General features: G+C 43.7%; 1 protein-coding gene across 20 annotated transcripts in view; it reads right to left on the bottom strand.

Moving 5' to 3' along the window:
* ADGRL3 (adhesion G protein-coupled receptor L3) overlaps positions 1-19020 on the bottom strand; it is a 529795-nt gene that overhangs the window by 150566 nt on the left and 360209 nt on the right. For 19 of the 20 annotated variants that reach the window (XM_074905383.1, XM_074905366.1, XM_074905365.1 and 16 more), the window contains one exon: positions 1012-1092. The exons of the other annotated variant lie outside the window; for it this stretch is intronic. In XM_074905383.1, coding sequence (XP_074761484.1) covers positions 1012-1092 — 81 coding nt within the window. The remainder of the gene's footprint in view (positions 1-1011; positions 1093-19020) is intronic. 20 annotated transcript variants of the gene reach the window in all.

The following is a 19020-nucleotide window of genomic DNA, read 5'->3' as shown; positions in this document are numbered from 1 at the left end:
TGTAGCACCCTTTGGAGAGTAGGGCGAAGGAAAAACCCCAACTAGGCTACAGTGCATCTCCCTGCTAATGCACTTCGGCTGTCCTCTTCCTCCCCTTCTCTTTTTCCACAACATTCCCTGTGTTTGATGTTCATACACATTTCTGGAGCTGACCAAGAAATTCCTTCATGTACCTGTTTGATTTTAGCTTTGCTATTACCCATTCCAAGAAGGACAAACTGGTCATTTTGATATCCTACCCGAATATTGACAACCTAATTAAAAGAAGCCAAGGAAGGTGTAAGGGAGGTGCACCAGCCTGGATGCTTGCTTGGGGGCCAAGCCCATTTTCCCAGGACACTGAGGGTTCATCACAACACAGCCAGAGAATGATCCTCCATATGGGGTAGAGAAATCACATTTATATCACTTCATTTGCACTATTCAAGAGAGGCACCTATCTTAGCAGGGCTATTCTGGCCTCACTCCATACATACCAGCTACTAGCATTGCTCCCAAGGGCAACCAGCTCATGTAAAATCTGAGTCATTATCTAGAGTGAACATGTCTCCTCACCAGCTCTAGAAAAAAATCTGAGCAACAGCAACACAGATTGAATCCAGGCCTGAACCACCACACTACCATTTCTGTACCCTTACTCACCTAAGGGGCAAGTGAAATCTGCCTTTTTGCATCCTGACAACAGTCCCCTGTGCCTGTGTGCTGCCTTCAGGAAGGAAAGGAGGGAGGCAGAGGGCAGGACCCAAGGCATACCTGTCCCTGCAGAAGTAAACTAGTAGGAAGAGCAAAACAGTTTGTGAAGATGGTATGTTCAAAGCTATGTAATGGGGCACATGGGACATGGTCATTTCTCATACAGCTCTCTCACAGGAATTAATTTGCTCCTGAGAGTGTCCTTGTACGGAGGGTGGTAACTTTATCATGGGAGCTCTATGAACAAATGAATGATACGAACTCACGCCTATGGTTGGTTCGTAATGCACATGCATGGAGACAGCATCACTGACTCACCCTTGGATGGCGGTCTCTCCAGATCCGAATCAAGGTGGATCGGTGGGGCAATGTAGGAAACCTGCCCATGGTGAGCCTGCCCTGTGGACAAATAAGTGTTTTAGTTCTGCTGTTTCCTAGAGAGATCTATTAGGGCTATAATTAAACACACAGCATTTTTATGTCACTGGATTCAAAACAGGTTTGTAAGTATTTTGTTCTATTGGGCATTTTTTACAATGAACTTCCATTTTGTGGAGACACCTTATGAAAAGTTGAAAACGCTCCCATTTCTTTTGCTTTTTCCACTCAGACATGGACACTATGATCAATTTTAGTTATACCTGCTTTACCACTACCATGTACATTTTGCACGCTGTTCTCTTAAAAGGCCATATGCCACAGAAGACAACTGATTTCATGCAAGCCCATTCAATCTGTTAATCTCACTCTAAGAGTAACACAAGCAATTTTTGAAGGAAGTGTGGTATGAAGTACAACTGCATCTGTTTTTCCCACCTGCAGAAGACACAAATATCAGTTTGCAGAGCTCAGTATCACTTTTACCACTGTGCAGTTTCCTAGTTGCTAAAGACTCAATTCTTCTCCAGTAATTTGGAGGTAACTATACCTAGAAACTTCCATTTATAATAAAACCATGTTGTTATAATTCATCTATTTACTGTAACAATTTACAGGGTTGTTAATCTCTTTTTCTAAACATGGAAAGTTAATGACACATAGATTACGATAACAGTTAGAGTAACCTTCCCGTTTCAAGTAATATTCGTGCTGCAATAAAAGCAGTTGATTCCTCTTATGAGACACATTCCAAATAATTAATACGGCTCCCTGTTGACACTTGCTGTTGTTGCTCCAAGCAATTTCCAAGCTAGCGTCACAGACAGTGGAGCAGCGGTACAGTCTTTGGGCTTTTTATAATGACATCCAGGAATACCATGAGCGCAGTATGCTGGTGCACATTATATGTTGAAAATATCTCTTCAGGGAGATAAATTATTAATGGGAAAGGAGGAAAAAAAAAGTGTGTCTGAATGGGCAGGATATATTTATCACTTTATGTTGAGGCTGACTCAGATAATTTGCATTATTAGCCATTACAACAACTGGACGTTATTTGGGTTTAAAATCTACTGACACATCATAAATTCTATATTTGCTTTTAAGTGCTTTAACATGGGAAATTTGCTTCAGGCAAGCCCATAGTTAATAACGAGTTACCCCGCTTTCCCCTTCTCGTTTACATGTTAAAAATCCATTTGATGTCATTAGTGAGCACAAGTCATCATTTAATAGCTGCTTGGTTCTGCAGCAGAAAGGGCAGATGGTCTGCTCTGACTCGAAGCTGCTCAATGTGCAGGATCAGTGCCCTTATAACCATAGGACAGGCTCCCCATTTGCTGCATCAAAGATACCACTGAAACATAAAACAGCTTTAGTTGGCAAGAAGCTCTGGAAATCACGTAGTCCAGCCCAAGGGCAACGAGAGTCCATGGCAAGTGTCCAGTCTGATTTTTAGTATCTCCAAGGATGGAGCCTCCACAACCTCTCTGGGCAACCTGTACCACTGCTTGACCATGCTCACAAGAAAACAAAAAGCTTTTTTTCTGACATTTAAGTGTAATTTCCCATATTTCAATTTGTGCTTCTTGTCCTGTCACTGCATGCCTCTAAGAAGAGCCTGGCTCCATATTCTTTATTTCCCCCCATCAGGTGCTTATATAGTAAGATCCCCTGGACCACATTTGGTCCAGGCTAGACAGTCAGCCTCTCCCCACACAGAGGAGGTTCAACCCCTTAATCATCATTGTGGCTCTTTGCTGGACTGGCTCCAGTAAGTCCCTGTCTCTCTTGTACTGGGTAGCCCAGCACTGGACCCAGATACGTCTTACCAGTACTGAGAAGGGTAGGATCACCTCCCTTGGACCTGCTGGCAATGCTCTGCCTAATGCAGCCCAGGAAGCTGGTGGCCTTTTTTGCCCTATGGGAACATTGCTAGCACATAGTTTGGTTTTGTTTTGGTTTAGTTTTTTTATCACCTGGTCTTGGGACCAAGTGATCCCAAACAGAAAAAAGAATGATTCTGCAGGCTTAAAGGGATAGGCTGGAGTGAAGAAGGTAGGTGCACAGTATATGAAAGACTACAAAACATCTGAGTTTGTTTAGACATTCATTACAATTCAGTAATAATTATGGAAGTTTATGAATGTTTTATAAAAGCTTTTACCTAATATGGAGGAAGCAGCATCATCAAATGCTCTCTTGTGATAAATGAAACAAGTTGCAGAAAGCTTTTATCTACTTGCTGTTGATGCAAAACACACTACTTTCAAAAAAATATCAAATATGACTTCTGTTAGACTGTACATTCTTGCAATGCTAATAAATTTTGGATTTTAATATTCTCTCTATAAAAAAGCAATGCAAACAATTGTGCTTTATTTTCTGGGCATGAATGCCAGCTTAAACTTATCATAGTCTTGCCATATGAGGAACAAAGGCTCTTCACTGTTATCTGTGGCCCCCAATTACACATTTAGGATCAATGTACTTGTTCCAAGAGAACCACAGTTTTTCTTTGGTTTTACTATTATTGACAATAGTGACATCTGAGAGGGTTGAGAGAAGGGAGGCAAGGATGGGTTGCCTAAAGTGAGTCCTAGCAATGGGACTGGTACACAGACACATGGAGAAAACATGGAGAAGTCAGGAGGCCAAACTAGAGGCTAAGAGCAATGGTCCTTCTGTCTTTGACCCTATTACAAGTTTTGTTACTGACTCCATTAAAAACCACAATTTTATCCATTGGACCTATGCAAGATTTTGAGGCTGGTATCACTGGTGCAGCTCAAGTCAGTCTCAAAGACCGACAGGTCAAATTTTGCCAAGTGATGCCAACTTCCAGTCCCTTTTGCATGAATTCTACAGTTTCAGATGCCTACTTCAAGCTCCAGCTCTAGGAATGAGTGACTCCAATCTCCCCCCTTTCCATTTCCAACTACTGCAGAAAAACACTTGAAAAGGCGAATGTGAAAGCTTTAATGAAAAAGATGGCAGAAACACTCAACACTTCCCTCTTCAAATCATCCAGTTCTTCAGCTGTTTTTTCTGCATATTGGGTCTGAGCTGACAACAGTGCAGCAGCGGGAGGTGGGACATGGCCTCCCTTGCCTGTGTGACCATCTCTCCAGCTGTCAGGATTTCATTTCTATCCGCCTATCTATTAAAACACAAGCCTATTTGATTGACTGCTCTTCAACCTGAATAGCTGCCCACATGCTAACCAATATTGGCCTGGTATCTGTGCCTATAGGAGAAGAAATGGCTGCTGTCAGGTGCTTTCCAAATTTTGCAGGATGCTCCAAAAATAACTGCACCTCTTTAAATAACTGGCTTAGATTTAGTTATTAAAAAAAGAAAAAAAAAAAAAAAACAACAAATAAAGCTTCCAACAAAATACCAAAGGTCAAGATGTCTCTGTTGCTCATAAAAGTTGAGCATGGCTTGTAACATAACAGCTTGCACGGCCTTCTCCAAATCCCACCCTGACTATAACCATCTGGTGTTTCTGCAGCCAGCTTCCAGGTAAAAAAGTAAACAGCAATCAAATGTAATCATCAAAGTAACATGTGATGAAGTTGCCAGTTTCGTATCTAATCACTAAGGTTGGTCTCCATTGCCCTTATTCCTCCTGCTGGTGAGGTCTGGCCACCAACACAGTCATGGCCATGGCTCCCTGTGAACGGCAACAGCAGGGCAAGAGGAAGCAATGGGCAACAAGAGTTAAAGCTTGAAGACAACCATGGGTCAGTTCTTGTCTGTTTGTTTTGTATCATACCAGAGGGATTCAGGTCTGGACAACACTGCATAAATGTCAAAACCATAGCAGGTAAGATGGGGCAAACAGCAAATGTAACATGGCTGTGTCCTCTGCTCATGTCCCCTCTCTCAGTGAGGACAGACATATGACATCCATAGTAGCCAGGACGTATGCACTTGCTGTGGAAATGGGAAAAGCAGCATGTTTGGTAGCAGTGATTTTTGGGAGCAAAATGTAGATACGACCTTGAAAGTCTACCTGGTGACACAGCCTTCCTCAGGTAGATGAAATAGGGGAGATGCTTGCAAATTAGAATGAGAGATGCAACACATTTTAAAAAGCCAGTACCTTAGAAGAACAAAGATAATGTTTTGTGAAGGCTGAATGAAACATAATAGCTTGGCCTAAGGGATTTTTTTTTTTTAAAGGGATCTGGATGCGCACAGACAGAAAATAAACATCCACACATCTTCAAAAATCTGCCCCTAAGTGATTTAGTCATCTACAGATGCCACAATATAAAACTACAGAAAAAAAACTGCAAATGCATGGACAGAATCACAGAATCATCTAGGTTGGAAAAAAGCCTTGAAGATCATCCAGTCCAACCATTAACCTAACACTGACAGTTCCCAACTACACCAGATCCCTCAGCGCTATGTCAACCCGACTCAAACACCTCCAGGGATGGGGACTCCACCACCTCCCTGGGCAGCCCATTCCAATGCTCAACAACCTGTTCTGGAAAGAAATGCTTCCTAATATCCAGTCTAAACCTTCCCTGGCACAACTTGAGGCCATTCCCTCTTGTCCTGTCACTTTCTACTAGGCTAAAGAGACTCATCCCCAGCTCTCTGCAACCTCCTTTCAGGTAGCTGTAGAGGGCGATGAGGTCTCCCCTCAGCCTCCTCTTCTCCAGACTAAACACCCCCAGTTCCCTCAGCCGCTCCCCGTACGACCTGTGCTCCAGACCCTGCCACCAGCTGCGTTGCCCTTCTCTGGACACGCTCGAGTCATTCAATGTCCTTTTTGGAGTGAGGGGCCCAAAACTGAACACAGGAATCGAGGGGCGGCCTCACCAGTGCCCAGGACAGGGGTCAGATCCCTTCCCTGTCCCTGCTGGCCACGCTATTGCTGACACAAGCCAGGATGCCATTGGCCTTCTTGGCCCCCTGGGCACACTGCTGGCTCCTGTTCAGCCGGCTGTCAGTCAACCCCCCCCCCCCCCCCCCCCCCCCCCCCCCCCCCCCCCCCGGTCCCTCTCTGACTGGCAGCTCTCCAGCCACTCCTCCCCAAGCCTGTAGCGCTGCTGGGGGTTGTTGTGGCCCAAGGGCAGCCCCCGGCATTTGGCCTTATGGAAACTCCCCCAGTTGGCCTCAGCCCATGGCTCCAGCCTGTCCAGGTCTCTCTGCAGAGCCTCCCTACCCTCGAGCACATCAACACTCCCACCCAACTTGGTGTCATCTGCAAACTGACTGAGGGTGCACTCGATCCCCTCGTCTAGACCATCAATAAAGATGTTAAACAGGAGTGGCCCCAACACCGAGCCCTGGGGGACACCACTCGTGACCAGCCGCCAACTGGATTTAACTCCGTTCACCACAACTCTTTGGGCCCGGCCATCCAGCCAGTTTTTTACCCAGCAAAGCGTGTGCCCATCCAAGCCACGAGCAGCCAGTTTTGCCAGGAGAATGCTGTGGGAAACGGTGTCAAAGGCCTTGCTGAAGTCAAGGTAAACAACATCCACAGCCTTTCCCTCATCCAATAAGCAGGTCGCCCTGTCATAGAAGGAGATCAGGTTTGTCAGGCAGGACCTGCCTTTCATAAACCCATGCTGACTGGGCCTGATCCCCGGTTGTCCATTATATGACTTTTAATGGCACCCGAGATGACCTGCTCCATGACCTTCCCTGGCACTGAGGTCAGACTGCCAGGTCTATAGTTTCCTGGATCCTCTTTTCTGCCTTTCTTGTAGATGGGTGTCACATTTGCCACCTGCCAGTCCAATGGGACCTCCCCTGTTACCCATGATTTCAGGTAAATCATGGAAAGCGTATCCACTCTCTGTAGCATGTAACAGGGCAGACCTCCCTCCTGACCTTATGTCAAGTTTCCAGTGCCTGCAAAATTTGATTTTTCTTGAGCACAATTCATATTTTCATGTATGCTCACAGGAAACCTTTCTGCCTGGCCTTTGCTGATTTTATCCCTGAGATTTTACTGTGCAGTTACAAAAAAAAATGAATAGAAAGCACAAGACTGGAAGATTCAAACCCCTTCAATACAAAGAGAAAGAATATCAACATTTACTGGACAAAAAATAAGCTTTTTTAATACATCTGATTAGAGACCTCCTAAACATCTGATGACTTGTCTGCTAAAGCTCTGGCACTGGCAAAGACATAAAGATAACTAAAATCACCAGAATGGCTAGTCCTCAATTTCTCCTGTTGCTTCTTTGCTCAGTGCCCGTGGTACCTTGGTGGACATGGACAGTCATGCATCTGAACTGTAGTTCTTCACCATGCCTGATCCAAGCTCTAGCAGCAGCAATGAGAAGCGACCAGGAGGTATGTTTTTTAAACAAACATGCTTCAAACTGTTTGTCTCATTGATGAGAGTCCCCTTTCTTTACTGTCCGCAGGGGCGATCACTGCAACACATTTTTTTGCTGCCATGTCAGACTGCATATCTTGCTCAGTTTTCTACGCATTTTCCAGCCTCTTTTGGTATGTATTTGTCTTCCATAGGCTCACCAGTTCTCAAGATCCTTCTTAGCCTAGCTAGCATTTCATGCAGAGGATTTAATTTTGTGCCATACCTCTAATGACCTAGTGCTCCCATGTATCGCCTCTTCTACACCCCTTGTTGTCAGCACCTCCAAACGCAGCCACCTCCATGGACTTAATTCCTCATTCTGTTTGCCCACTCGCTTGGATCACTACCGAATTAAGTTAATAACCGTGAAACCGCACATTGATTTCTGAGACTTTGATTTCAGTCCTTCATATAATTTTTTTTTTATAACAATGGGATGAGCACACACTAGGTACTCTGAATATATATTTTAAGTAAAAGTCTTGGAAAATATACTGACAATTTTACTAATATCCTAAAAGATAAAGTATACTCTGTATGCTGTGGCCTTTTTTTCCATGGAACTGAAAAATTCCATTTTTGAAAGCAGTCCAATTTGTCTGTGATGATCTGATCTGTAAAAAACAACATTATTTTTTGGCCACATTTCTGTAATCTTCTAACTGTTAATGGGATTTTTTCAAAAAATCTAATTTATGATCTAACTGTAGACTATATTCTACTTTGTTAGATTGCAAGTTCCAGGATCATCACTCTCATCCTCTTTAATTTCCAAAATTAGTACATTTTTTTGGTCCTTTTTTCTCCACTCACAGATCTTTTTGAACTCAATAATATGTAGGCATATATAAAAACATATGGAAAGATAAATTAAAAAGCTGCTAGGTTTGCTAACAAACTCTTTCAACATGTCATTAAACAAATTTCATTCAGACCTATTACTCGGCATATATTCAGACTTCTTCCAGCAGCCTTTTTTCTGCTTTTCACCAATGACTATCTTTACCAAAACATCATTTCCTCACTGCCCACCCTTTACCATTTAGCATTAAAAGCTTTCTTCTTAAATAAAGCTTTTACAAAGCCATTCCTTTCCTCAGACATGTCAGAGTTAGTACTGATTCTGTCCACCGCTTCATTTATTCATGGACTTTTATGGAGTACCTCTCTTTCATCTGTACCTCTCTCTTTTATCTTTCATTGCCCTTTTAACTCCTTAGGGTAGCAGTAACTCACCGGCTCTCTCTTCTTCTCTCCCTCCCAGGGTTATTTCCCTGTCCTTCCCCTGAAGACATGCATGCCTCAGAATACAAGAAAACCCTCTTTTTCAAAGGACGCTCCTCCACTACATTATCTGGGCTCTCTTGCTATTTTGCTTCTTGTATTTCATACCAGGAACCAATGCAAGCTTAAAGCAAGTGCATCAGGAAAAGGAGGGTACCTGAAAATGTGGCTGCGTGCAGAGGGACTGCTGACTGCTGGTCATGGCTGCCTTCTGAAAATGGAGGTTACTGAAACTGGCAGCCTCAACGGGCATTGACAGAGAGCCTACAATCCACACCGAGGAAGGGCTTCTGTGTAAAGCCAGCATAACAAGCAAATGTTTCTTTTCCCATATTGTTCTTGACAGGAGCAAAATTATAATATTGCAACTCTGTATGCTGTTTAACTGTACACTGCTTTTGAAGAGGTCATAAAAAGTATATAATAACATCTCTTCCAAATGCCAATATTGTGTGCTCATGCATCTTATTTTACAGGTGTAATTTAAAGTCTGAGTTTAGGATATGCAGGACTGCTGGTTTGGGTTTTTTTGATTTTTGATATTTATTTTTTTTAAACTAAAAACCTGTTTTGATATATGCATTTTGCTTCTCTGCCTTCCAAAGAGAGGGGTCAAGAGGTGAGTTCTCACCTCCCTGTCCCAAGCTGTGGCTAAGTTCCCCAGTCCTGATCAAAGCAACCTGCACGCTCAGCCACTGGGGCTGCCAAAAGTGAAAAAAACCTTGGAGTTGAGGCAGAAACCTCGATAAAGGATGTGGGGAGAGGGGTGAGCTGAGGAGACATTTGGCTAAATCTTTGTCACACATGCATCTCATGTTTTAGAGTAAATGCAAATCCAAAAGCAGGGCCTGGCAGCGTGCTTGTGCAAGCAGAAAGCATAATAAAATGAACTAGTCTTTTCAAAGGATGAACTATTACTGCTTTGAATCTGTCATAACAAACAGCCTTGACCATAAGACAAAGGAAATCAAAATAGCCTTTTATGATGATCTAACTGTCCTCATGTGACAGACATTATCCAGGAGGGCCTAGGCTACGTTTGAATTACAGGCAAAAATAAGGACCAAAATAATGCCAAAAGGAATGGGTTAAAACCTGCCTATTATAGTAGCTGAAGCAACTGGAGGCTTTTCATTAGTGGAAACTACATATTTTCAAAGGAGAACTTAGGACTCATGTCCCAGCTGAAGTCAGAGGCGAAGAAGCTTCTTCAAGTCACACTGAGATTCCTCATTTTGCTGGGCAAACACTGTAATTTCTAGTTCGTGTTTAGATGAACCTCACCCCTCTGTTAAGGACTTAAAACATTTCATTTAGCAGCACCTTGGCTTTAGCGTTGTTCTGCATCCTCCAGCACTTGCTCCAGAATTTACCCTGCCGTCCGAGAGAGCCTGGTATAAAGGCCAGGGAGGAAGGAGAAAAAAATCCAGAAAATATTTCACATGTGCCATTATAATTAAACAATGTTAAAGATGTCCTATCTTCCCCTCATACAGCAGCACGTGGAGGAAGACCATATCCAGGTGTGGCTTTCCCCAGTGCCTGAGGCAGGGAGCTGACCTGCAGGGCTACACATTTTTTGAGCCTTGCTCCCTGAAAGCTTCCCCAGCAGGCTAAAGAAACACGACACATCATATTATTCTTCCCCTCCCAGATGTGCTTGGTGTGCTATGAAATACAATTTCACAGTCACCTACACTGGGAAACAGGGGAAAGGAAGAGAGTGATTTTGTTGCAGAGGAGACTGAGGGATTAGGAGCAATGCAGTCCTCAGAGCCCTGGGGCAGATGACAAATATCAACAACCACAAAGCACCCAGACTGGATTTTGCAACGGTGAATACAGCAAAGCCCAGGAAGGTTTTCTTGGCCACCTCTAAAGATTTAATCTGATACAAAGAATGCTGCGCCAGCTCCTGCCGTCCTTACTCTGTTCTTGTCCCAAAAGTCAAGCAGGATGTTTCCAACTGCCTTAGTGGGTCAAGCCCAGCCTGTTCTGCCTCAGATGAGCCTAAAGAGAATTGGAATGGAGAAGTTAGGAGGACCTTTTCGGGGGAAACCTAGCCAAAGCCATCCAGTTCATGTCCTGCAGAGACAAAATTGTTCCTTATGCTCTTTTGAGAGGTATCTCCTCAGGGCTGCCCACCACTCCCTCTCAGCAGACCTCACTATCAAAATATTTCACCTTTGTTTTCCCTTTCTTGGGGGAGGGGTTGGAATCCTGCTGCCCCCCTGCCTGAGATGTTTCTGGCTTTTTTTTTTCCCCGTTGCTTGCTCTTTTCCCCACACTTGTGCACTTTTAGGGCCTGCCCTTTGCTGCTGTGCTCTCACTATTGCCCATGTTTCTTGTCTCTCCACCATCTCTCTTAGCTAGGCACTCTTAAGCAAGGGTGTAGCTTTGTGTTAAAGCTAACCCATTTCACAGTGGTCTTCCCTCCCCTGGGACATGGCCAGGCATTTCCATCCCCTTCCTTGCAGCAGATCCTGCAATTAAACCAAGCACAGAGTGAGCTAGAGCTGATCTGATGGAAAACGACCCACTAAAAACAATAATTACTACTTTTCTACTGGCTCAATGAGCAGAACCAATTCAGGCGGCTGTGGCGGCAGCAACAGATCTGATGCAAAGGAAAGGGCAAGAATAAAAGAGCCAGGGGTGGGATGGGGACAGCTATCAGTTTAACCGTAACATAAAACCACACCTGGGAACAGTAGTGGCATTGTATCTGGATGTCCCCTCCATCCCCACACCAGACTCTCTCCTTGCCCCAGGGAGACTCCAACCAATTGCATCCTTTCTTCACTGCCTTTCAGACAGCTTTTAATCCACCTGCCAGCATAATTTAGAGATCTACATCTCACAACTCCAGGTCAAGGGTTTTAATGAAAGCCAAATGTGTTACAGCACGCTTACTCCTTGCGAGCAGAACTTGGGACACAGTCCTGTCTTTCTGTGCTGCTCTTGTTCACACAGAAAGGGGAGCAGTGGGGGAAAAGAAGAAATCAGGCAGTAGCTCTCATCATGTTGAGCTTACATTTCAGTGGCAAAGCATCCAGGCAGGTTGTCAGAGAAATCAGCTCAGATGCTGGATTACGTGATAGAAGACACGTCCAAAACAGACAGGTAGATCTGAGTCACCAGCCTGGAGACAGTAATTGAAGTGTCTTGTGGTTTCAAATATTGTGAGATGTGGTCTGAGAACTAGTCATTCCCACGCTCCTCCATTTGTGACAGCCTATAGCAGATGTGCCCTCCAGTTCTGGCTCTATTTTCCAGCCTGTATGTCTCCACGTGTGTAGCATGGTCTCCATCCCCATGTTGCACCTCCCTGGTACTGCCTATACCTCTGCTGTGATCATCTCTCCTCTGTCACCTTCAAAGCAAGTGAGACCTCACCTCCAGTCACCTTCTACATCAGACAAGTCCCTCTCCAGGAATTCATGATTGCAAGCCTCCAAGAAACAATTTCAGCACATAGGCCTGCTTCTCTGGCACCCAAAGTGCATCCTCTTCTCCAGCTTAATGAACTCCACCTTCCATAGCCACATGACCACATACCACACAAACCTTAACTCCTATCTTCCATGGATTTCTGTGACTATTCCTCACTGTGACTGCAGCTCAGAAAGGACTGCCAGACAATAAAGCATTAAAGCAGTCTTCATCATTACAGGTTTTTTTATCAACCGCTCTCATTAAGGAAGTGCAAAGAGATGAGTAATTTGTTTTCCAAGCAGGTCAGTGCACCCTAACTTCATTAATCACTTATTTTGATCTGCAATGGGAGCCTTGAGACAGACAGTACAGCCTGCCTGGCTCTGCTTTCAGATTGCTGCCAAGCTTCAGCTGCGGTGCAGAGTCCCTGCAAGAGGGGATAGACTCCATCCCAAAGTGAGTGATCAGGCAGTAAATGAGATTAACACTACGTTACTTGATGAAAAAGTGAAATAAGGGTATTTTCTCCATGACCTAAAAGAAAAGTAATCTAAGACACCTCTTTTTTTTCTTTTTTTTTTTTTTTTTCTCTTTACTTCTTTCTTTTTGAGATAATACAAGGTATGTCTCAGCATGAAGGACATGGCTGCCTGTAGAGGGATTTTGACAACTCCCCTCTGAGTGCTAAAATGCTGTCAGCTGAGAAATTGAGCTGTTTGGGAAAATTGATCCAACTCTGACAGACTTACTCTCTGTTTTCATGTTTTCTTTCTTAATCAAAAGCCTCCTAAAGAATCCATGTCTTCCATTCAATCTCAGAGAAGGGGGAGAAGAGGGAAGATCATCTACTTTTGCTGCACTGTTCATCATTAACCTAGCTGAATGGAGAAACCTGCAAGAGGAAGGTCTCAAAAGTCTCTCTCAACTCCCCATTGCACACAGATAGAGGATCTGAATACACCAGGTTTTGTAAATCGCATATAGGAACTGCATATGGACTTTCTGACTGCCAGCAAGGGCAGAGTCAATACAATTTTGGTGCAGACACTAACAGCATAGGAAGTAGAGCTTTTAGGCCTGAGTTTATCTTCAATGTCAATAACAGGCAAGCTGCTGGATCAGCCATCCGAAGAAAGCCTTACCGAGATTTTTTTTCAATAATCATTAGGAATCATCTCCCTCTTACTCAGCCCAAAGAAAATGAAATCTAAGCATTTTTAAACCTTGTCCCTAGCTGTGAATATATCTGTAACCTTTCCGCATCAGTGACAATTTTGAATACCATTTTTGACGGTCAAATCCTTGAAGCACTCTTACTGCTTTATAGCAAAGATTAAGCATGCTCCTGTCACAGTCAGTAAAAGAGCATCTCTTTCTATCACTTATATCGGATACTCCAGAAATCCCCAGTCCTATAAGGTGAAGCAGTGCCAAGCAGCCCAAAAAATGCCTTGAAAAGACAAGTTGGGGCTGTGTTGGTTTTGCATTCTTTTCACCTTCGCACGTAACATAGCTTTTCAACTCGAAGGACTGCTGTCTTGCTAAGTGTCAAACATAGTGATGTTTGTTTATTTTTTCTCTTTATCTACCTGCTGTGAACTCAACTTGGGGAACCCATGCTCAATGTGGCTAATTTTTTTTTTAAGGTGGTTTGGTTTGGTTTTTTTTTTTAGGACCCATGCAGCAAAATTACTGATTTATAGATTCAAAGAGATTTGAAGTCTGTAGCTTACCAATTTTAGTTTTGGTGAAGTCAACTATTGACTTTACTTCACTGTGTTCCTTTTCACCGCTTCACAAAGCCAGGAACGACACAGGAGGTTTCACCATCTGTTCCCTTCATGCTGCTGTCCTACACTTATTTCTACACAGCCAGGGACTGAAAAGTTTGCAATGGGTCAGAAACTGCACAAGTTCACTCATTCCAAAATAACCATGTGCAGAATATGGGTCTATGCATTAAACATAATTCTACAGACTAGATGTTTCATACAAGGTCAAATATCAGTTTTTCAGTACCAGATATTCTGTATTTGGGACCTAAATTCTTTAAGGCCCTTCAAAGCCTGCCTCTGGACTATTCTTATCTTAGTTCCCACGATGTTACTGTAGGCCTTTGGATGACAGTTTTGATTTTAAGTCTGCACAATGCCTAGAACAATAAGATCCTGATTGGTACTTCCTGAATAATACATATGAATTCTCGCCTGAGCCTCCTTCGCACCGTATGAGTCACACTGGATGCCTGTCCTCCGCAAGGGCTGCAGACAGGTCTGCAAGGGCACTGCTCTGTCTTGCCAGCACTGGGGCAAGGGTCCCAAGGCACAGACAAATTTCCTGATCCCACTGACCTAGCTGCATACATGCAGGGGGAAGAGGCAAGTTACGCTTACACTGTTTCTGATGTGTCTGTCTGGCCTCAAAAAGGATTACAGGAGACATACAGCATGACTGAAAATGACATCACGGGGTCTGAAAAGTACACCCAAAAGGTGGCGTATTTCAGCTCAGATGAAAACCCTTTCGGCTCCTTCTGCCTCAGGTTCCTGCTCTTTGCAGTGAAATATGCTGCTGTAAAATTAATGGGCAGCTTCAGTTCTAAATATTTTCCTTTGCAACTGTCCTGGTTCAGCTAGGATAGGGTTAAGTTTCCCCAGCAGGGGGAAGGGATCTCCAGCCGGGTTATTCATACCATGCTGACTCAGGTCCGGTGCGGCAGCACGGGAAGCTTTCCTTTGTGGCTTTTGTCACAGGAAGCACGTGCGGCGGGCTGGATGTGTTCACTGCGGTATTTCTCTGTGTATCTTTTGTCTTGTTTACTGTTATTACTGTTTATTGTTGTTATCATTGCTACTGTTGTTGTTCAGATTGCTTATTACACTGTTGTATTAAATTTCTCCTTATTTCAACCCTGGGGTTTGTGCCCTACTCAGTCCGAAGGTAGGGGAGGGACAACAGCAACATGGTCTCTGGTCCCGACAGGGCCTAAACTATCACAACAACAGACAATATTCAAATTGTCCTTAGTCCTATATTCCATCACCTCTGAAACACCTCAATGCAAGAGAAATATTTTTTTTCCCCCTTCAGCGTTACAACCCCTTAGTTGCTTTAATGAATGTAGAGATTTACATATACATAAATGTTAGCCCTGACCACCATCTCAAGCTAAACAGACTAACCCTTAACCTTGCATTTGAGTTTCTTAAATGATCTTTTGATTGAAGAACTGACAAACTCAAGCTCCAATTCTCTGGCCAACCAGGCCTCTGTCAGTGACACGAAGCTCTTCCTTCACCCTTCTGCAACCCAAGCAAGGAAGAAGAAATGCCAGTATTTCTGACTACGTATCTGAATGACATAAGATTCACAACTTAAAGAATTAGCTTCACACTACTAAGGCAGTAATAACTACCTTTTTGCTGAGGAGCCCAGGATAGATACACACTCGTTTCTCCACATCAGGGAAAGGACAGAGCAACTCTGTTTATTCCATTTTGTTTAGGGTTATACCTAATAGAATTTAGTGGCTTTGGTGCCACTGAAAGGGAGGTATGATTTCTGGGTTGTCTCCTTGGGATTGAATACGCAGTCTCAATAATATCAGCCATGCCAGATCTGACTGACACGACAGTTTCAACTGAAGTAACATTGGTTGAATGGCTCAGTGACCACTGCAGCAAGAATTGTGTGCACACAAGAATCTGATAGAAGATAGTATTTAGCTTTCAGTAACCTGTATTACAAATTAGCCCACTTGCTGCAGAGGGATTCTTGGAGCAGCACAATCTGCTTAAAGAAAAAAAAAAAAAAAAATTTAAAAAAAAATTGCTGGTATGACTCCACTGTGGCAGTGACACCTTCAGAGCAGCATAAACTCACCTTTCTAAAACCAGCCATTGGTCCTGAAACAAATGAGCTGAACCCCGAGCAAGCCTCAACCAAAAGTCTATCTCCTTTCTCCAGCCTCTGCAGGTAGAGAGGGATGCCACTGAGGAAGGTGGCTGGGCTACTCTCTGTGCCAGTCTACTATTTTGGAGTTTAAGCTCCTTTGTACAGGCAACTTCTTTGTGCAGGAGTTCAAGCTTTCATTGTCCTTTTCTCCAGGGGTGACTGAATTAGAGATGGGGTTTTCTTCTCAAGTTACTGGATTTGAGGAATCATGCTGTTGTTTTTTTCCAGGCAAATCAAATAGAAGCAAAGAGGGACAGTAAATGGGGGAAAAGCCCCTAAAAAAAAAATAAAAAAGCTGACACATCTACAAAAGGGACTAAACTTGCTCACCTTCACGGCAGGTTGGAAACCCCAGCATCTGATCCTGTCTCACTATGCTTAGGGAGAAAGTCCTCTGAAAGCTTTTCCTTTACAAGAAACCAGCCAAAAACCTGCAATTAGTCTCATGCAGATGAGAGGCCAGATTGTAAACTGCCTGTTACTTGACACAAAGGCAGCTTTCTGCTCAGGATAAGCAGAGGTTTAAAAAACACTGGAAGATTTTATTAAGGGGTGAGACCAAAAGAAGGAAGCAATTGCAAGAAAAAGCAGAGGGCAATAAAATATCTGTGTTGTGAATTGAGGGCAACTACCTACACCTTCTGCTTTACAAGCTGGTTGAGCAGGGAAGCAGATTTTCTCCAGGTGCCTCAGTGAAGCGATTACAAAGGTTACAAATGACCGGAACAAGCTTAGAGCTCCCAGGAGAACCAGAAAAAAAAAAAACAAACCTGTGAAAAAGCCTCTGTTTGTCAGGTGCTTGAAATGACATTGATCAAAAGCTGGTGCTGGGAAGACATTTCACTGTCAAACTCAAGCATGTGCAAGTCAGGAGAGACACCCTCAAATTCTGAGATTACATCCTAGGACTTTTAAGCCAAAAGCCCACAAGAAATAAGAAATATTATGCATTTAGGCTGTTCCTTGGTGTGTCTCAAAGTCTTTAGGAACTGTGTTTTAAAGCTTCTCTTTCCACATAGAAATGCAAGATGACTTTTGTACTTCTAAACAGAACTGAAAGTCACACAATCACAGAGGCTGAGGCTCTGGAAAAAACATCACTGAGCTCAACAACACGGTCACTAGAGTTGACGGCCCTTAACTTCAGAGAGCAAAATACAGAGCTTGTCTTTTTGAAAATTTGTGGTTTTGGTGTGGCACTTAGAAAATGAAGAAAGCATAACATAGCCCCAGATGTCCAAATCCCCAGAAATCTGCTAACAAAGTCAGGCTTCTGGACTTTGTACTGGAGCAGATGAGCACTCCTGTGCTCTGTCCTACCAGCTCTGTTGGGGATAACCTCCCACAAGGAGGTTAATGATACACTGGGAACGGGAACATCGTTGAACAGCCACCACAGCGCCTGGACAGCTCAAGTCTGCTTGGATTCATGGCATCACAAAATAGAGCCATACGTTTTAGCTATTCATGGTGTACACCAGACACATGCACAGAAACGCTGTGACAGCTTGAGTTGTTCAGCGGGAGAAATCATATTTGAAACAGCACGTCAGGTTTTGATTAAACTGGCAATTAAGCAAGCAAGGAGCAACATGCCCTGGGGTTGCAGAGATGATAAGCCAGTTTCAAGACAAATAGCCAAATCTTTAGGTGGTGCAAGTGGCTGGAACTTCACTGCCTTCAGCAAGGCTGTGTCTTTCCATTCGAGCTGTGGATTCGGCCCTTGGAGAGGGACAAAACTGGAGATATAAATGGTAATGAATGGCATTCAGCTGGGAAGAAGCCATTGTGCAGGGAGGCAAAAACTGACACATTACAGTGATTTCTAATACAACACAGGGATTTGCAACACACTGATGGACCGCTAGCAACAATGCTCATCTGAGCTGGCCTCCTCTCTCAGTTGTTGGTAGGCTTTTTTACCAGGGGCAGATGGGCTAAAAGGGAGAGGTGGGAGGACAGATACCTGACGTTAACCTCCAGAAGCTAGTAAGGGTCTTCAGCCCCGCTGATAAAAGTTCAGCCTGTTCAGATGCTTTTCTGAACTAAAATAATATGATTCAGTGAACTGATGCATCTTACATTTTCAGTGGGCACAGGACAAAGGAGAATTTAGCAATTCTATCATAATCTCCCCAAGCTGATGATCACCTGCCAAAATTTCATCAATCTCACCTGTAACAGCCTCCTATTGAGTAGGACGCCTCCAAGATGGAGAAATTAGGGTCATCTGAGGCCAGTGGTCCTACTGCTCAAATTTTAGATAAGAAAATTGTCATAGATAAATTAATGTACTGGAAACATCAGAACTGATCAGCATTTATAAGCAAAGCATAGGATGCTGTCAGATAGCAATTGTGTGGACATACTTTGATGCCAGCAAACCCTTTTTGATCTGGTCCACATCTCCCAGTTTCAAACCAAAGGTCCAGAATTCAAATTGAAATACTATTAATACAGTGCTAACACAAACAGAAAAGAGCAGGTGATAAGCTTACTGTGGGGTGCAATAAAATGAGAAAAAATCACAACCGTCTAAACTATGAGAAACACAATGATCATCCAAGCATTCAGGAGAGAGTGCAGCTGGAGGAATCACAGAATAATCTAGGTTGGAAAAGACCTTGAAGATCATCCAGTCCAATCATTAACCTAACACTGACAGTTCCCAGCCACACCACATCCCTCAGCGCTATGTCAACCCGACTCTCAAACACCTCCAGGGATGGGGACTCCACCACCTCCCTGGGCAGCCCATTCCAACACTCAACAACCCGTTCTGTAAATAAATGCTTCCTAATATCCAGTCTAAACCTTCCCTGGCACAACTTGAGGCCATTCCCTCTTGTCCTATCACTTGTTACTTGGTTAAAGAGACTCATCCCCAGCTCTCTGCACCCTCCTTTCAGGTAGCTGTA

This window comes from Athene noctua, chromosome 4 (assembly GCF_965140245.1).
Source record: "Athene noctua chromosome 4, bAthNoc1.hap1.1, whole genome shotgun sequence".
NCBI lineage: Eukaryota > Metazoa > Chordata > Aves > Strigiformes > Strigidae > Athene > Athene noctua.
The sequence above is the reverse complement of the archived record's forward strand: the minus strand, read 5'-3'. Positions and strand labels throughout refer to the sequence as shown.